The 19,849-nt window shown below is 49.3% G+C and overlaps 1 protein-coding gene across 1 annotated transcript in view; it reads left to right on the forward strand.

The window, feature by feature from the left end:
- Positions 1-6,393: 6,393 nt before the first annotated feature.
- Positions 6,394-19,849, forward strand: part of COQ7 (coenzyme Q7, hydroxylase) — a 168,141-nt gene continuing 154,685 nt past the window's right edge. Inside the window, exon 1 of the mRNA XM_078664222.1 lies at positions 6,394-6,544. Coding sequence (XP_078520348.1) covers positions 6,484-6,544 — 61 coding nt within the window. The 5' untranslated portion in view covers positions 6,394-6,483. The remainder of the gene's footprint in view (positions 6,545-19,849) is intronic.

Genomic DNA, 19,849 nt, shown 5'->3' on the forward strand with positions numbered 1-19,849 from the left:
TTTCCTTTATTATCCGGAGCGCCGGGAGAAATGCTCCTAACTCTTGCGCGGTCGGCGCCGATCTCAAGATGGCCGCCTTCCGCTTCCTGTGCCCTTCTTCCTGTTCCGGTAGCGGAACACTAGAGCGCTACCACATATCTCCCCCCTTTAAGCAATCAACAATATTAACAAATTTCAGTCCTTACTTCCAGTTCATATCATAGTCCTTGAACCTCTCAGGTACTTTCACCATTCTGCCGACTCTGGTTCTCACCACTTCACCATTACCTTCTTCTTCCAATTCTTCTCTGCCTGGACTTTTCCCTACCTTATCACTTGCTCTGTCCATCACCTCCTCACGGTTTTCTTTCTTGTCGCCGCCCCTTGTTCCTTCTCTCATCTCACCTTCTCCTTCTCTGTCTTCCACTTGCTGCACTCCTTCTTCTACATTCTCATTTCTCCATCCGCTACATTCTCTCTCTCCTTCTACTCCTACTTGCTCTGTACCTTCTTCCTCCTCATTGCCCCACTTCAATATCTTGCTACATTTGGCCATGCGGTCCTGTGACCACACTTTTCCGTCGCTGAGCAGGGCGGACCGGGCGTATGGCTCCAGCACTTGCAAGGGAGGTGAAAATTTACTTTCCCCTTTCTTCTTTAGGATGGCCAATTTCACTCTTACGTATCTCGAGAGAGGGTACCCCACTGACGCCCAATTGGCCAATTTCACTCTTACCCAGTCTCCCTTTTCTAACTCTACTCCTTGAACGTTGTGTCTCTTGTTGAAGTGCTTTGTGTATACTTCTTGTGCTCTCTCCAGATTCCTTCTGACCACGGCCGGTGACCATTTGCTTTGCACAACTAATTTCCTCCATGCCGTGTTGTCCTTCGTGAAAGCCTCTCTTCCTCTCAACACCTTAAATGGGCTGTATCCCGTGCTGCCTGGAGTGATACGATAGGCCCAGATCATCTTTTCCAATTCCTTCTCCCAGTCCATTCCGTCGTTGATGGCCGCTTGAATGGTGCCCATGATCACCCGGGTGAACCGTTCCACTTGACCGTTACCGGCAGGATGGTAGATGGGCGTATGTTTAACTTCTATGCCTTTCCTTGTCGGGAAGGCCATCCACTTCGCTGATGTGAACTGCGGTCCATTATCACACGTGATAATTCTCGGAATGACTTCCCTGACAAATGTGGTATGTAAGAATCGCACCACCGCATCAGTGTCCACATTCTCCATAATCTCCACCTCCGGCCACTTGGAATATTTGTCAATGAGGACCACTACATTCTTCTGTGTCCCTTCTTTGTTGAGGACGGGGCCCATAATGTCCACTGAAACCATTTCCCATGGTCCATCCGGCACCGGAAATTTTCCTAACGGGGGCCTTAACATGCTCTGTGATTTATCCGCCTTGGCACATGACTCACATTGCCGCACATGTCGTTCTACCTGCGCATCAATGGCTGGCCACCAGTACGCTTGTCTGGCCCGAGCTTTGGTCTTGGTGATGCCTTGGTGTCCTTCGTGCAGTAGGTTCATCAGGTGCTCCATTATGCCTTGTGGAGGAATCACTTTGTCGCCTCTAAGCAGGAATGTAGGGTTCTCCGCAAGCGATAGTTCATCCCTTACTTCCCAGTACTTTCTCAGTTCCTCCTTGAGATGTCGTTTTTCAGGCCACCCGTGGACTACGTATCCTTTGATGGCCTCGAGGTCGGCGTCTTCCTTGTATGCTTCTTCCCACTCTTGGGCACTGATCACCTCTTCAGTATCCTGGATGGTGGCTACCACGTACTCGTCCCACATTTGTTTCTCACTGCCATCCGTTCCTTCCATCGCTGCAGCTCTGCTCAGGAAGTCCGCCACTTTGTTCTGCGGACCCGGAATGTGTTCCACCTCGTACACAAAATCCAGCAGTCTAAGGGTCATCTTGGCAATTCTAGGGGTCGCGTGAGCATGACCGCTTGATGTCAGTACACGGACCAAGGGCTTGTGGTCCGTTCTCACTAAGAACTTCGCTCCCCATAAGTATTGCCTGAATCTTTCCATCGCCCATACCACTGCCAGCATCTCCTTCTCTATGACGCTGTACTTCTCCTCGTTGGACGCGAGAGACCTCAAGGCGAAGCTGACCGTCGCAGTTTCTCCATTGTCCGACTTCTGCTTTAGGACCGCCCCTAGGCCCCGGTCACTGGCATCTGTGGTAAGGATGGACTCCGCTCCCGGGTCGAATCCTTTCAGGGGAATGGCGGTACTCAGTTCTTGCTTTAGGGCCTCAAACTCCGTCTGTTCTTCCTGGCTCCACACAAATGTGTTCTTCTCCTTCAGGAGCTGGCGTAAGAGATGCGTTTTCGTAGCAAAATGGGGGACAAATTTACTGTAGTACTCGGCCATTCCCAGAAATGACCGAACGTCTTCTTTCTTGCTGGGCGTGGGGGCATCTTGAATGGCCTTCATATTCGCACTTTTTGGCCTGATCCCGTTTTCGCCCACTTCGTGGCCCAGGTACGTGACAGATTGTACCCCGAGCTTGCATTTGGTCCATTCTGCCGTCAAACCGTTCTCCTGGAGTGTCTTCAACACTTTGTGGAGCTTCTCATTGTGGTCCTGTTTTGTCTTCCCCATCACCAGGATGTCGTCTTGGAAAAACTGCACATCCTCCACATTCTTCAGCAACTTGTGCATTAGCTTCTGGAAGACCGCCGCTGCAGATGCTAGTCCGAATGGCATTCTCACGAATTCGTAACAGCTGAAGGGCGTGATGAAAGACGTGAGATGGCAGCACGAAGAATGTAGTCGTACCTGGTGGTAGGCAGACGACAAATCCACGGTGGAGAACCATTTGATGTCCTTAGTCTTGGCTAGCATCTCATTGATTCGGGGCAAGGGAAATTTGTCGATAATAATGTTTTTGTTCAGTTCCCTTAAGTCGACACACAGCCTCACCTTACCATTTGGCTTCTGAGTTACTACCAGAGGTGAAAGCCATTCAGCACTCTCTATGGCTCTGATCACTCCTTCCCTTTCCAGCCTGTCCAACTCCAGTTGTACTGCTTCCCTGCTGCGGAACGGGATGTTCCTCACCTTATGTACCACTGGTTTCGCTCCTTCTTTCAGCTTTATGAGGTGTTTGTATTTCGCCAATTCCCCTATTTGACCATTAAATACCTTGGGGTACGCTCTTCGCCATGACTCCACTTTGTCTTTCGCTTCCATATCCATAAGCAATATCTTTTCAATGCCCCCTGGGTTGAGTTGTATCCCTAGAGCTCCTTGGTCTTTCCAGCTCAAAACTGATGGGCCCTTCTCAGCTATGTATAGCTTGCAGTTGGCGTGGCGACCTCTGAACTCGAATAAGAGGGGGCAATATCCCAACATGGGAATTCTCTGTCCCGTTTACGTGACCGGCCTCAAATCCATAGGATGCAGTGTTTCCTCGATCTTGGATGCAAACTTTTCTTCCCATACTTGTCGTTGTATGATGGAGATGGGTGCCCCACTGTCTGCTATCATTTCCAATGGTATCCCGCCGATATGCATATTCAGTCTGGGTTTGTCCATTCCCTCTCCTTCCATTTCCAACACTTGGGCGTCGATATACAGGAACTCTTCTTGGTCATCCGCGTCTTCTTGGTCGTCTGCATCCTCACCTTGTTCTTGGTCTACATATCTAACCATTGCTCCCTTAGGTTTCCGGCGACATACCTTCTCGTAGTGACCGAACACACTGCAGTATGAACATTTTGCTCTGAATGCTGGGCACACCTTGTCATTTCCCAGATGCGACGTACTGCCACATCTGTAACAGCTCGGCTTGCCACTTTTATTCGTCCTGTTGTCCATTTGGGTGTTGCTGTTGTTGTTTGGTCGTCGTCTGTCTTGGTTTCTTTGCTGGTCTCTCTGTCTTGGCCGTTCATCCCTTGACGGCGTCATAATCTTGCATACTGCTTCTTTCTTGGCCGCTTGCGCACAACGTCTCGACAATTCTGCCTTCTTGACCATCGCCCATATTTCTTTGAGGGGAGCGTCTCCATTCACCCATAGTTTCTCCTGGATGTGGGAACTGGATGTGTGCATGATGATTTGGTCCCTAATCAGGTCGTCATGCAGCGTGTCAAACTTACCTGTAAGGGCCAATTTCTGTAATGCGACGACATACTCATCCACCGTCTCTCCATTCCTTTGCTTTCTTTGAAAAAAATTGAATCTGTCTATCGCGACGCACACGACCGGCCTGTAGTGTGCGTCGAGGTCCGCGATGGTGTGACTGAAGACATCTGTGTCCGTGTCACCTCTCTCGGCTTTAACTATGGTATCGTAAACTCTGATCCCTTCCGGGCCCAAGTTGTGTAACAGTATTTTTTTTCGTCGCTTGCTCGTGAATGGCGTGTCTCCCTCCTCTTCCAGGGCCTCGAGATAGTTTAAGAAGTACCTTTTCCAGTCCTCCCACTTCATATCCGGTTCTCCGCATTTGGTCAGGAATGGCACCAATTGGGTGAGAGAAGACGAGTGGACCGCCATCTTGGCTGCGCCTCTCCGGTTCGCTGGATCAGGGCTCGTTCGACCAGGCGGACTCCCCGGTGTGTGCTGTACAGTAGTGTCACCTACACTGTGATCACTGCCGCTGTCACTTCCCTTGTCTCCCACCGAGGAGCTTGACGTGCCCTGCAGGCTCTCCTTTCCGGTCGGGTTCGTCGAGCTTGGCCCCTCTCCGCCTAACCGCTGCTCCGCCAGGTTGCCGGACCCTCTGTCGCACTGGTCAGGAAGGTTATGCACCACAGTAAGGTATTATGGTGTTTAGGCGCCTCGGGTGCAATACAGCTTTGTGGGTCGATGCTTTACCCCTTTTTTCGCCTGCAGACACCCTACCGCTTATAGTTCGCCGCTCTGGCTGGTATTTTTCGGCCGTTTCGGTTTCCCTGAGGCCCCCTTGCTCCTCTGCCACGCTCCGGATGGGAGTAATATTTTTCGTTTTTTCGTTTTTTTTTTTTTCAGACCCACGAGGCTGCACACGTCATGTGCTGTGCGTGGGGTCTAAAATCCGACACTCGTCGCCATTGTAATGATGGTGGAAGGACCACGCAGACTCTGAAATCTTGAATACTTTCCTTTATTATCCGGAGCGCCGGGAGAAATGCTCCTAACTCTTGCGCGGTCGGCGCCGATCTCAAGATGGCCGCCTTCCGCTTCCTGTGCCCTTCTTCCTGTTCCGATAGCGGAACACTAGAGCGCTACCACATGTGGGACCCCCCTCCGTGAAAACACCAACATGGGGTGGCCCACACAACATAATGCAGACAGATTCGATTGGCTGCTATTCATCTTTTCCACTAATCATTGCATCATGTCAGTTAAAGGTGTTTCCTCTCACCACCCTGCGCATCATTTCCATTCGGCCCCCATCGCACCGGTCTGCTTTTTTTTTGGCGGGGGCAGTTTTATGTACTGCGAACTCGATCCGAACTGTCATATAGCATACATGCCAACATTTCAGAAGAGCAAAGAGGGAGATTTTTTAAAAAAAATCGGGAGAATGGGGCTTCAAATCGGGTTACTGGCGTGTATGGGCTTTGGAAGTGTGCTGCTGCAGGATTGGACATTTGAAACACAAATGTACGGTTTTTTTCTTACCTTTTACAAGCATGGAGCGCAATGGCAGGCTGAGAGGGTGATGCAAGTGTTGTCCCCCCCTCCCCCCTCCCCCGCCCCTGTGTGACACCCCAGCCGAAAACAGCTTCCTGTGCACACACACGCCCCCCCCTACTTCACAGGTCTTCAAAAGACTATTGCCTTGTTAATGACCCTTTGTTGTTTTTTCACCCCATCGAGAGCCTCTGCATGGCCACTTTGACTATTGCTGGAAAAATTAGCACTTCACACAATACTAAGCCCTGTCAACAAACCCCGAGGAATCGGGTTTTTGCTTGCAGGAATCGGGAGGCGGGAGACTAGCCTTCAAATCGGTAGTCTCACGCCTGAATCGGGAGGGTTGGCATGTCTGAGCGCTTTACGTTAACAACCACCAGTTACATTACACAAAGTAATTCACTCTCTCATTAATTCATTCATTTTATAGTCAAGGGCAGATTACGCGATTTGCCCAGAATTTTACGCACACTGTTTGCCTCATTTTCCAAGTTTTGCCACAGTCACACACGGTCCAGATTGATTTACATTTTCTACTTAATACATTCACAGTCGTTCCTGAGATTTTAGGGAGGTCTGTGTTGAGGTTTCCCTACGAGCTGTATGATGCAGTACTTGTCGAGGACTGCAGGTGTCACTGTCTCGCAAGTGGCGCTCTAGCTCTTTTGTTTTCACTTTCCTAACTAGTGCCGACCGCAACTTCCTATTGCGTCATCACGGATGGACATAGCTGTAGTTTTCTAATACACTTGACCTCATCTGGGCAGCTACGCGCATGCGCTAACCAATACTTTGCACGCTTGGCCCTAGGTCATTGAAAAGTCGTTTCCTGTGGCAGGATCTAGCTGCTGTCCATGGCGAGAGTTGCTCTGTGTGCACGGGGGCTTCGCTTACAACCACTCAGAGCGTCCCCAGGTAAAGCTAATTTGCTGCTCTTCAGTGTGTGCACACGACACTGCCATCTAGAGACAGTAAACAGAACATGCAGAGTTTTATCCTATCATAGCCAGGGGGTCACTTTTCATACCGTCCGTCACACATTCGTTTGAAGGGTTTGTACGTCTTTTTAATAAAATTCGCCCATCTTATAGCAACGTCTCTGCCATCCTGTATCGCCCTATTAAAATTCGTATCCTTCATTTACTTACATAGAACTAACAACCCCATTAAATATCGGCTTCAGCCAACACGTTGAAAGGTATGCACTAATGCGTGACAGTGAGCCCGGCTACCCTGAGCCCACGAGTCTGCTAATGGCTCATCATTTACACCCCTCCCCCCACCCCAATAACGCTTGTGAAGTTCAGTACTTGATACTTTTGTCAGATATAACACCGTTTGCAATTCTTGGATATTGGAAGAATATTAGGCAGTTGGCAGTTTTTATTAAGAGCTGTACCTCTCGGTGACATTTTAGAATGTTTGATAAACAAAGATATATTTACAGTCGATCATTATTGAAGTCCAAATAAGTCCCAGGTCATCAGCTCAAAGCATGACTGACTGGAAATCTTTTTTTCTTTTTGCCGTCCCGCTTGTGCACATGCTATCAGGAGAAGATAAGTCTGGTGTAAACTTCTCTACAGGGCCCTCCTAACGACCCTTTCCCAAATATAACCTTCAGAAATGGTTTACGTTCTAGGTTCGTCATGCATGTCTCTTCAAAGAAGTACCCGGACTGATAGTTCTTATCTGTTGACAGCTTCTACATGTATTTTTGTTTCATGCAGTGATTGTTTCAGTCATATGAGCAGGCATGTGGCTCCTTGGGCATAATCCGCCTGTAAGATATCCACTCCTATAACATGCTGCTATATAGTGCATGTACTGAAGAATGTACATTCAATTTGAGGCATGGAGAAGAAATGAGTGATTGATACCCTGTAATTATTAGACTTCAAATCTTGTGACAATGTAGCATTAGTAAATGAATATTTCGTATACAAATGACACACATATTCTGGTATATTAGCCCAAGGATCTGAGGGAGTTGCTTAGTGTTAGATGTAGCTATGTGGTGTTAGGTTGTCCGTAGCAGCACCAGGTTTGGTGGATGAGGGGTTGGGGTTGTCTGTTCCTGACAACTTTATATTGTTAGTAGTAACATAGTTTAAGGATCCCACTCTGCTCATACTCCTTTCAATATTTTCGTTTTTTGATTAAACGAAGTGAGTTGGAGACATTTGAATGAAGTCCCAGGGATACTGAAAGCCCCAGACACAAAACAGATGATGATCCTAGAAATCCTGTATGGCTCTTTGGGGCATATTACCAACAACTAGCGATAATTTTTGTCTCTAACTTGTTTAGAGACAAAAATTATCGCCGCACATCGGCGATTTTTATCGCAGATAAACCTTGCTATTAGCAAGGTTTATCGCAAATGCGGTAAAAAACGCCCACAATGCATGAATATCGCTGAAAAGTCAGCGATAATCATGCATTATCGAGCAAATGCTCTTAGCCATGTTATCCACCTCCCATTGGATAACATGGCTAAGAACTGCTCAGGGCAGGTGTTAGCTTTTGGAGATATTCGCGCTTAGCGCAAATATCTCCAAAAGTTGGTAATAGGAGATAGCGATGTTAGCGACTGTTTCCAGTCGCTAACATCTTGGCACGCCCACTTTGCATATCATTAGTGATAAATATCACTGACATGCAAAGTGGGGCCCATGATGGTCGCTATCTCCTATTAGCTGTCGCTAACTGGTGTTAGCGACAGCTTGGTAATAGGGAGATAATTTTATCTCCGCTTTCTTGGATTTTAAAGCCAAAAAAGCGGAGATAAAACCCCTTGATAATATACCCCTTTGTGTCTCTTGTTTTCTTTCGCTTTGGCTAGAAAAGTGCTATGTAATCAATCAATATACGTATAATACAGTAATAAGTAGCTTTAGTGGTGTAAGCCTGCAGTTGTACACACTTTACCTTTGTAGACAGAGTTAGGTGTCTATGTAGCCAGTGCACCATTAAAAGTTGAATTGGATCGATTCCATTCAAGTGTTTGGTTCTAGTTTGGAGATGATAGCCAAGTCCCAAAATGTTTTCTTCATCCCCTATAATTGTATAGAAATACTGTTCAGATCTCTTTTCCTGCACAAATGTGGTATTCTAGAGGAAAATACATTCTGGTATGATACTGTAGGGCGGTGGTAAGGGGTTAATTAATGTTCAGGGTATGGGATTATGTAGATGGGGTTAGGGTTTTAGTATTATATACATGCATATAAAACAGTGGCAGTAGTCACTGTATATTTATGTTTTAGACAGCATTTCCTTTGAGATGTATTTTTTGATTTGTTAATAACTTTTGGCACTATGGACAGTGATGTGAAGATCCGTCCACGGAGAAAAAAAGTTAAGCGTTAATTTCCCATTTTAGCTCCCAAAGAAAATTTTGCTAAAAGATATATAAAAAACCGCTGAACGGATTTACACTAAATTTATCACGTAAATAGAACTTAATTAGAAAGCGTGCCTTTCGGGTTTTGTATAATCCATTCTGTAGTTTTTGAGATGCAAGCATTTAAAAAAGCATTGGCAAAGCCAATAGGCCTCTCATTTGCGAGAGTTAGGCTGTTGGTGTTGTAAATGACAGTGTCTTTTACCCATGTGTTATAGAGTGGAGTGGAATTGTGGGTAGGATTGGAATTGTTAGTTGTGAAATTTTGTGGCATGGAATTGTGTGGTGTGGAATGGACTTGTGTAGTGGAATTATGTGGCATGATATGCACTGGAATTATGTGGATAGTAATGATGTGATATTGAGTGTACTGGAATTATGTGGCGTGGGATTGAGTTTCATGGAGTGTAATAATGTGGAATGGTATTTTGTGTTGTGGAGTGGTATGTAGTGCAGTTTAATTATGTGGTGTGTTGTTGAATTTTGTGGCATGATGTGGTATTCTGTAGTGTGGATTGGATGTATGTGGTGGTTTGTGTGAAACAGTTGTTGAGTTGAATTATGGGGTTTGTTGTCGAATTATGTGGTGTGGAATGGAAATAAGTTGAGTTGAATTGTGTGGCATGGAACTGTGTGGCTTTGAGTAAAATAATGCTGATTGGAATTCTGTGGCATGATGTGGAGTGTATTTATGTGGATTGTTGCTATGTGGCATAGAGTGGTTTTATGTGGCAGACACGTAAGCTAGTAGACAGCCACTATACCCTCTTTCCCTCTATCGTGTCCAAAAGTTGCCAGGATGTAAGATTTCACTTGAAGTGAAACACCATGGCTTAAAGACAGAAGCATGCACAACTCATCTGGTTCCGGAAGTAGGCTGTGAGACTAGGCAGAGGCACAGAATACAGAGGCCCGGGTGTGGATATCATGTGACTGCCATGCCTGTACAATTGGGTGCAGCTTCCCAAGTGCTTGACATGAATTTCTGAATGCACTACTTCATACAGTATCAAGTCTGAGCAGTTTGGGAAAATTGACTCATTTCACCAGAAGTGCAACTTCTGGAACAATTTGGCCATTTTTAGGTCTCGGCCTGAGACATTTAGTAGTTGCTTAGAAAAGTGCTACTTTGTCGGCCACCAGCTTACTATCATGCGCACAAGCGTGCACGTTACGTGCACAGCTGCCATTGTGCACAGCTGCCATTTGGCTTCTTTTATTGCACGTGTGAAGGCCCTACTTGGCACTGAACAACAGGCTTCCTACCAGCTCTTCCTCATCATCACCTCCCCGCCCCCACGGCTGGACTGTGCTGTCAAGCATGTGACAGAGAGCTGGGTCTTCGAGTGGGTGGAGGAGCGCTTCTGTGGCAGATATGTATGTACTCCTCCTTTATATAAACACTCCTGTCAATAGCGCCTAACAGCTACTGCAGATTAACCCCAAGCAGCGCTTCAACCATCATCCTACCACTCAGTTTTTTCCAGCTGACCATTTGTTATTTCTGGCGCACTTTTTTTTTACTATTGCCTCAGCTCGTCAATTAGCAATGTTGTGTTTTTTGGCTTTGTGAGCTGATGGCACGTTTAGTTTACACACACAAAGTTTCTCTCGATTTTCTAGTTGTCTGTATTAGGAATATATATTTTATGGGGCTTTTCTAACAAAACGCACCAAGCTGTCGGCATTTACTTTACATTACACAGATACACGTAATCTTAATGAATTAAATCCTTGTTCAAAGCGCTATTTGCTCTACACACTGTAAAATGTTTTGTATTTAAAGACGCAACAAGCATATCAAGTTTGGCAATTCAAATATTCAATTGTTTTTTTAAAGGAAATGCGGTTCGCTGTCAATAGACATGAAGCATGAACATTCTTCCCGCCAGATACAAAGCATGCATGCACATTAGACACTCTCTGGCATGAGATCGAACATAACATTGTGAATTTGTCCGATAACTGTTTCAATGATAAATCTTTATTATCCGGCCAAGATTCCAGTAAGGACAAAACTTTAGAAACGTCCCATGAAGTCGAAAACCTGGGACGTGGTGGGTTAGTCACCCTAATACCTTTGAGCAACTTACACACTAGGGCAGTGTTTCCCAAACTGTGGTCCGCGGACCCCCAGGGGTCCATGAGACATTCCTAGGGGGTCCGCCGGACTTGAGTGCCTATCGTAGTGAAAAATGAAACGCCCATGCGTTCTCACAGCACACAAGAGCTGTGAATGTTGGCTCAAGGGCGGCGAGACCACAACAATACAATCGGGGGACGGGGGCAGCGGCTGGGCAGTGGGCAGTCAGGGGGGCGGGGCCGCAGGGGGTACAGCGGCTGGGGAAACAAGCGGAACAGAGGGCAAGAGGGGCACAAAAACAAGGAAAAGAAACGAGTGGCACAGAAGGCAGAAGGGCACAAAAAAACGAGGGGAAAACGAAGTGGAACAGAGGGCAGAAATCACAAAAAACGAGTGGAACAGAGGGCAGAAGGGCACAAAAAATGAGGGAAAAACGAGTGGAACAGAGGGCAGAAAGGCACAAAAAACGAGTAGAACAGAAGGCAGAACGGCACAAAAAATGAGTGGAACAGAGGGCAGAAGGGCACAAAAAAGGGGAAAACGAGTGGAACATATGGCAGAAAGGCACAAAAAACGAGGGAAAAACGAGTGGCACAGAGGGCAGGAAGGCACAAAAAACGAGGGAAAAATGAGTGGAACAGAGGGCAGAAAGGCACAAAAAACGTGTGGAACAGAGGGCAGAAAGTCACAAAAACGAGTGGAACAGAGGGCAGAAGGGCACAAAAAACGAGGGGAAAACGAGTGGAACAAAGGGCAGAAAGGCACAAAAAATGAGGGGAAAACGAGTGGCACCGAGGGTAGAAAGGCACAAAAAACGAGGGAAAAACGAGTGGAACAGAGGGCAGAAAGGCACAAAAAATGAGTGAAACAGCGGGCAGAAAGGCACAAAAAACAAGTGGAACCGAGGGCAGAAAGGCACAAAAAACAAGGGAAAAACGAGTAGAACAGGGGGCAGAAAGGCACAAAAAACAAGTGGAACGGAGGGCAGAAAGGCACAAAGAAACGAGGGAAAAACGAGTGGAACAGAAGGCAAAAGGGGCACAAAAACAAAGAAAAAACGAGTGGCACAGAGGGCAGACGGGCACAAAAAACGAATGGCACAGAGGCAAAATACAGAATACAGAAATATAGGGGCAGCTAAGAACAGAAGGCAGAACGGGCAGAGAGGCACGGGGGCAGCGAGGGGAACAGAGGGAAGAAAAAGGGGCACAGACCACGTACAGGCAGCGGGGGAAGACAGACAACAGCAGTCACAGACACACCAATGAAAATACAGGCAATACAATAAAGGCAATAAAACGTTGAAAGGCACATGTGTATAGGTTACCGTTACTTGGCCGGCAGGTTAAAATAGATTCAGCCAGGATCAGCAGTAGGATTTTCTGCTGCTGTCTGATTGCTCACTTTCCACAAGCCCTTGGGTACCACTAAATAATACACTGCTGTATGCATACATGTCCTTGCCAATAGATCCAATTCAGGCTGTCTCTTGAAATTGCCTCTGCTTCAAAAGGCGTTTTTAAAAAGAAATTTAAATTGTAAAAATTGCTTGGGGGTCCCTGTCTTCCAGTAGTGAGTCAGTGGGGGTCCTCAGGAGTCAAAAGTTTGGAAACCCCTGCACTAGGGGATGCATTCCCTCAGGCTTACTTTCAATGGGATTATGTCCTGCCGAAAGTGCTGATCTGAAATTGTTAACCGACCTGTATGAAAGACCAGATTCAGCACATTCTGACAGAAAATGTAAGACTTCTTTTACATCCGATCCCACGGGATTCACCTGCCGTTGACAGCACCAACCCACCCATCGCTTCCAGGAAGCTGAATACCTTTTGCGGGTGGATGGAGCCCAAGCTTGTTGTATAAAGCCGGCAGCCGCTGGTGAAAGCGCTTCAATGCTGTTATGTCTCCTGAGAGCGTCCATACCACGAGGGACAGTTGATTTTGCAGGACCAGCGGATGGGGCGCTCCCACTGGGTCCTGGAGAAGCATTGGGAATACAGGAAGGTGAAAGAAAAAATCCACTGACAACTCCAATAGTGTCGGAAACTAGGACTGAATCTTCCACAAAGGTGTCACCAACCCTAATGAAGCCACCTGTCGACGGACCAGGGCTGCCACTCTCAGGATCAGAGCAAAGGGAGGAAAAGCATAGTTCCTCTGAGACCCCCAATGCTGGAGGAACGCAACCGTTCCCATAGCCATCGGGTCCGGTCTCCAGCTGAAGAATTGTGGGAGATGGGCATTGAGTCGAGAGGCAAAGAGGTCTATCTTGCAGGGACCTCGCATACCCATGATCTCCACAAACCGGAAGGATGAAGCCTCCAGTCCCTGTCATCCCTCAGGAATCTGGAGTTCCAATCCGCTACCTGATTGAGTTTTCCCAGCAGGAATTCTGCTATGACATTGATTTTGTGGTCCAGGCAGAAGTACCAAAACTCCTTCACAATGTTGGCCAACATACGAGATCTCGTTCCTCCTAGGCGATTGATATATCTCACCACCAACACATTGTCCATCCGGAGGGGGATGCAACAATTGCTCTTCAGAGGAGATATTTATTTTATGGCAAATGAGCCTGCTAGTAACTCGAGGTTGTTGATGTGCAACCTTAACTCGTCGGCTGACCAATGTCTGCCGGTGGCAAAGTCTCCACATTGAGCGCCGTTAGCCCCATCGGCTGGCGTCGGACTCGACAATGACGTCTGGAGAGGCGCTAAAAATTGCTCTTCCATTCCAAGCTGCCATGTGCTCCAGCCACCAGAGAAGTTCCTCCCGAGCGTCTGGAGACAGGGGAATTGGGTGCTCTTAAGAAAACCTCTTTTGTATGTAATAAATCTTGAGAAGTTGCAAGGCCCGGTAATGTAGTAAACCTGGAAAAATAGCTTGGATAGAGGACTCCAGGAGGCCCACAATCCTCGCTAGGACTCGCAATTAAAGCATCTGTTTGGACAAAGTGTTCCTGATCTCTTGTTTGATAGATCTTAGCTTGGTCAAGGGGAGAAGCAGTTGGGCGGCTACTGAATTTATCTGAAAGCCTAGGAAGTCTACCTGCTGGCTTGGTATGACCATGACATTTTTGGAGTTTATGATGAAACCTAACTCCTGTAACAGGGACATTGTCCATTCTAAATGAAGAAGGAGAAGGTTCTGGTCCTGAGCCAGGAGTAGCATGTCGTCGAGGTAGACGATCATGCGCACTCCCATTTCCCGGAGGCGGGTTATAACTGACTTTAAGAGTTTGGTGAATACCCATGGGGCCGATGACAGTACGAAAGGCAGAGTGCGATAGCTGTACCATTCCCCTTTCCATTGAAACTGATGGAATTCCTGATGAGAAGGGCAAATCGGAACCATGATATTGGCATCCTTCAGATCCAGCCTTGGACTAGCCAGTCCTGTACTAACAGGAGATCTCTCAATAGAAGGATTCCCTCCATCTTGAAATGCCTGTACATCACAAAGGGGTTGAATTCTCTGAGATTTAGAACCAATCTCTCACTGCCTCCTTTGTTTTGCACCAGGAAAACGTTGCTGCAGAACCCGTTGGAAAAGAAGGGTCCCACGGCAATAGCTTGCTTAGCCAAAGGAGTCTATAAAATTTGGTTCTTGAAGGAAAAAAGAGGATGAGGAGGGGTCACCTGACGAGGGGAATCTAGAAGTTCTATCTGGTACCCTTGGACCGTGAAGAGAATTTATGCATCTGTGGTCAGATGTGTCCAATTCACTACAAAATGTAACAATCTGCCCCCGAGGGGAATCATTGGAAACAACAAGGGACTTACCAGAGGACTAGGTGTCGAAGTTTTTGTAGCCTCTGTTAACGCCTCTGTTGAAGCAGCCTCTGAAACCGCGAGACCTGGATGGGTAGAAGCCCGCTTGGTCTGGCTCTTGGGTGTAGCCCCTCCGCCGGGGAGTGAACCTCTCTGAGGACTGGGGTTGTCGTAGCGGCTTGTCGAGCATCCCCTGCCACGATCGGCCCTACCAGAGACCTGGTGGAAGACTCTATTCAGTGAAGATTGGGACTTGTCCAGGGAGGCAAAGGTAATTACAAATTTGGCTATGTCTTTAACAAACTTTTCGCTAAAAAGTTGTCTCTGCTAGTGGGTCCGGCTCGGCCGCAGCTAGCTCCACAAGCTGTGAGTTAATTCTCAGGAATACGGATTTGCGATGTTTACAGGACAGGGCGCAATCAGCATTTCCAAGGAGACAGATCGCCCTCTGGGTCCACCCAGCCAGGACTTCGGGATGAATAGCTGCCCCAGTCTCCTGCGCCTCTAGGGCTAGCTCAAGAATTTTGGCCAGAGGACCAGCAATGTCTAACACTTTATCCTGGCACGCCCGTAGGACGCGATCAATACTACCCTTTTTCCGATCTTTTTTGTATTTCTTCAAAAAGGTGGTCATTGAAGAGTCCATGTCCGGGATACCTGCCACCTTGTGCGCTAAATCATGGCGTGGACATTCTGATTTCAGGCGAGCTCTAACCTCCTTATCAAAACTTTTCCTCAAATGAGTTTGCATATACTCAGATACAGCTGGGGGAGGGGTCCAGTCAGCCGAGCGAGGGTGGACAATGTCTGAAGGGTCGAATGAAAAGGGAGAAGGGTGGACGGGGGAAGAGGAATGTTTGCGCTTCTTAGCGCATTTGCGTGGCCTAGACTCTTGGGAAGAGTCCATGTCAGAGCCAGTGTCAGTGGTGATATCCGGGATTTCGATAGGGATGAGCGGGTTAGGGGGAGGATACAGAAAAGGGATTAGGGGCACCATATTGGGCCTGCTCTTTGGATTTATAGAGAGAAGAATATGCGTGCACATGGGGCTAGGGAAGTCCAGGAGGTTCGGGGGAAGGGAGGGTGCCGGAGCTGAAGGAGCACCAGAGGGGGGAGGGTTATTAGCCACAAGAAGTTCTAGTCGCTGGGAGATAGGTAATAAGGCAGAGGAGAGCACCTTATCCAACTTGGCATCTAACCTTTTATCTATAATTTCTTCCATCGATTTATCGTAATAATATGCCTCCTCCTCAGGGGCATCAAATGTAGCTACCTCCTCTTCGTAGACCTCGCAGTCTGACATGACTCAGCAGAATCTATCAAAATATATATTGGTCGAAATCCCCAGTGGGAAGCACAATTTTAACAGCCCACAACTCTCAAAAGGTCAGGGCGTCGGTTGGGAGCAGATCCGATGCAGTGGAGCAACTGAGATACCTCAAAATATGTTATGGAGGGTGAGAAACCCCCCACTTGCCTGCGCAGAGCAGAGGTGCCAAAAATGATGTTCCAGGCTGAACTGGAAAGTCCAGGGTTAGGAGCTCCCCAAGCGCCGCTACACAAGGCTGTCAGAATTAGTTAATTAGGGCCCGGTATCCACTCCTTGCGAATGACCCACGATCCAGCCGTGGCGAGGCCTCTATCCGGCTAATTCAGGGAGCTGCTCGCTTACACCTGCGCATGCAGGCTTCCAAGATGCCCGCAAGCCGCCTCGTTGGGCTCCAGACGTACGTCTCGCTCTCTGCGGTGGGGCCAGTCCCAGCCCGAATGCGAGGTGCGAACGGGCGAGAGCCAGCAGCGCTAACCAGGCAGTAACCAAAGGGGAATAGCAACGGGGAGAAAACAACCTACAGCACAACACGTGCTCAAAGAATGAAAAACGTTAAAATCAAAGAAACTCATGCATGACGTGCAGCGCGACTCTAGCAATCAAACAATAACAAGTAAATCATTCAAATAAATACATTTGCAATGCATATAGCGTAAATAATCACCAATAGTCAACAAGTGATACAAAGTTGAATCAAATAGAGAGGCACTTATCTTGACTGCAGAGCAGCAAAGAAAAGGAAGCCAAGATGGCGCCTCTCTATTTTGTTCATTATGAAGTGTTACTATTGGTTGTTTGAGAAGGCGTGGTTCAAAGCCTCTTGGGAAATTGTTTTTTACTAATGTACTTTATTTTCATTTGGCTGCTGTTGAGTCAGTAAAGAAATTGAGAAAGCATAATCTGAAGCCTCCGGTCCTGACATAGAATCAGGGTTTCACTTGAATTCAGTGCTGGGAATGTTCATTACATAGATAGATACAATTTCTTCGAGGGGGCGTGGCTAGCAGCCGATGCAAGCGGACGCAGCCTAGCGAGGCTCCCGTCCTTTGCCCCATTAATCCGCCAAATATCCGTAATTCGGCGCGGAATCCCCGTGGAAGTCGGGTTGATTCTGCGCTACTCATCGGTGCCTGCCCAGGGTTTGTGACGGGCCTGTAGACCGCCCGCACTCGGCGCTGGGGAACTGCCGAACCCGGAGACGGCCGAAAACAACATGGCGGAGTGAGGACGCGGCGAGCCTTAAACCTGTCGGCGAAGGGGCCCAGAGCTCGGCGGTCGGACTCCGACACCATCGGAAGGAGAGGGCTAACCTCATGAGGCGACCTGGTGACCGCGGTCTGCGGTAAGGCGACAGCGGCGCTGTGAAGCGGGGTGCGGACCAGGACCCAGGGGAGCCTGAAAATCGACATCCCGGCTTCTGGGCCTGCTCCCCTCTGACGTCGGAGCATCCTACAGCGCGCGCAGGAGGCAGACGGGCGGACCCCCGGGAGGATTCCGGGAGTGTGGCCGAGCCCAAGACACAGGCGGAGCACTACCGCGGACCGCCAGAGGTACGGTGAACATAACGGCGGTGGAAGGTGGGAGGCCCTGAGAGAGTGAGCCCGGCAGAGGAGAGCTGAGCGCGAGTCCAGCCGGTAGACCAGCCCGCCTCTCCCCATGAGACCTGGGGGGGGCCCGACTCCCTCTCATAAGGCGCAGCAGAACTGAGGGGTGCGCCCCTGATCCGACAACTCGGCCCGCCCGTGCTACAGCCTCACCCCATTGTCCAACTCCTGGGGGCCTCTACGGGAGTGATCAGCGCCCTGCGAACACCCAGAGACGCACGCGGCGCAGCGCTGACCGGCGTGGGGGTGCGCCATCGGCGAGGTGAGACAGTGCATACGAGCCTTAACGCTGTGAGCAGCTCAGGCCCAGGCAGAAGGCTCAGAGTCCACCCGAGCGGAGGAAGGCAACGACAGGCCGGCGATCTTTGGCTGGGCGGATATGCGGCCTAGTTAGTGACTAGCGGCTGAGACTAGCTGCCCCACCATCGAGTCGACGACCCAGCCCTCCACTAGTGGACCAGCATCGGTAGGAGAGCGGGAACGTGAGCACGGACGCCCAACACACAGACCGGTCTCTTCTTGGCGACCCATGGTGAAAGGAGGAACGTGGAGGGTCAGCGCCGGGGTGCAGAGCGAGAACCTGTCCTGACCGACGGAAATAAGCGGACCGCTGTGGGACCACACTGCAGTGGAGGCCGGCCAGGGGCTCCCACCCCACCCCCGAGGTAGTGGAGGGGGGGCACCTGAGTGCGGCGACGAGACCCCTGGAGCACAGCTGCTGCTGCAGACGGGCGACCCCTGTCCGCTCGGCCCGCGGACTACCACCACCTTGCGAGTACCGGCTCGGCCTGGGAGCAGCGACCGGACATCCTACTGAAACCCCTGTCGACCACGACCGACCCTGACTGGCCCAGCGGTTGCCGGGAGGAGGCATGGGGAAACCGAAAGGACCGAAAGGAGAGGCAGGAACGGCTGCGGAGGCCCCGGACACCTTGCAACAACCCCAGTCGGACTTGCTGACGATGCAAGACAAAATCCTGGAAGCCATAGCGGCCACGAGGACCGCTCTGCAAGACGACATTGCTCAAGTGTCGACGGGCCTGGGGCTCTTGCGGGCAGATCATGGAAAGCTTGCCGACAGGGTCACAGAAACAGAAGTAACTCTGAAAGATGTTGTGCCGGGACAAAAAGCTTTAGAAAGTAAACTGACGGACGCCCTGGAGCGCATCCAGACGCTAGAGAGGAGGGCAGAGGATGCGGAAAACCGAAGCCGGCGGAACAACATACGTCTGGTGGGCCTTCCGGAGAAAAGTGAAGGGACGGACATACTGGGCTATGTGGACAACTGGCTGCGGACAGTCGTGGCACCAGAGGGTCTATACCCGTTCTTCACGTTGGAGCGAGCACATCGTGTGCCTGCTCGACCCCCGAAGCCGGGACTCCCCCCGCGACCGGTGGTGATTAAAGTACTCCACTACAGGGACAGAGACTGGCTCCTACAACGAGCGAGGGAAGCGGGACCCTTCCAGGTTGAAAATAGCAAAGTGACGCTGTTCCCGGACTATACCTTCGAAACTCAAGAGCAACGAGCCTCTTTCCTCTCCATTAAAAAAGAACTGCGAACAGAGGGCCTGCAGTACTCGCTGTTGTTCCCGGCGAGGCTTCGAATCTCGTTGGATGGGAAAGCACTGTTCTTCACATCATCGGCTGATGCCTGGACTTGGTGGGATTCTTATAAGGCTGGAACGGATGGGGCCCGCCACAGAACTGCGGAGGATTTCCAACAGAGATCAGTACGACGATCCAAGCGGCTTCGGAAACGTGGCCAGCACAAGAAACGGCCGACGGAATCACAGACGGCAGTGGAACGGAAGGCAGCATTGCAAGCGGTGAAAGAAGTCTCTGGTGTGGTGACCCCGCAGCGGAGAGGGGAATCGATCTCAGAGGACAAACAAACAGGGTCGGAAACTGAATTATCGGAGGTGGACAGCACGATGGGCCCGACTGTGACGCCTCAAACGGCGGAGGAAGTATTTGGCAGCTAAAGCTCATGCCTGGAGGGGGCTGGTGGCGACAGCCTGGATGGA

The sequence above is a fragment of the Lissotriton helveticus genome, chromosome 10 (genome assembly GCF_964261635.1).
Source record: "Lissotriton helveticus chromosome 10, aLisHel1.1, whole genome shotgun sequence".
Taxonomy (NCBI): Eukaryota; Metazoa; Chordata; class Amphibia; order Caudata; family Salamandridae; genus Lissotriton; species Lissotriton helveticus.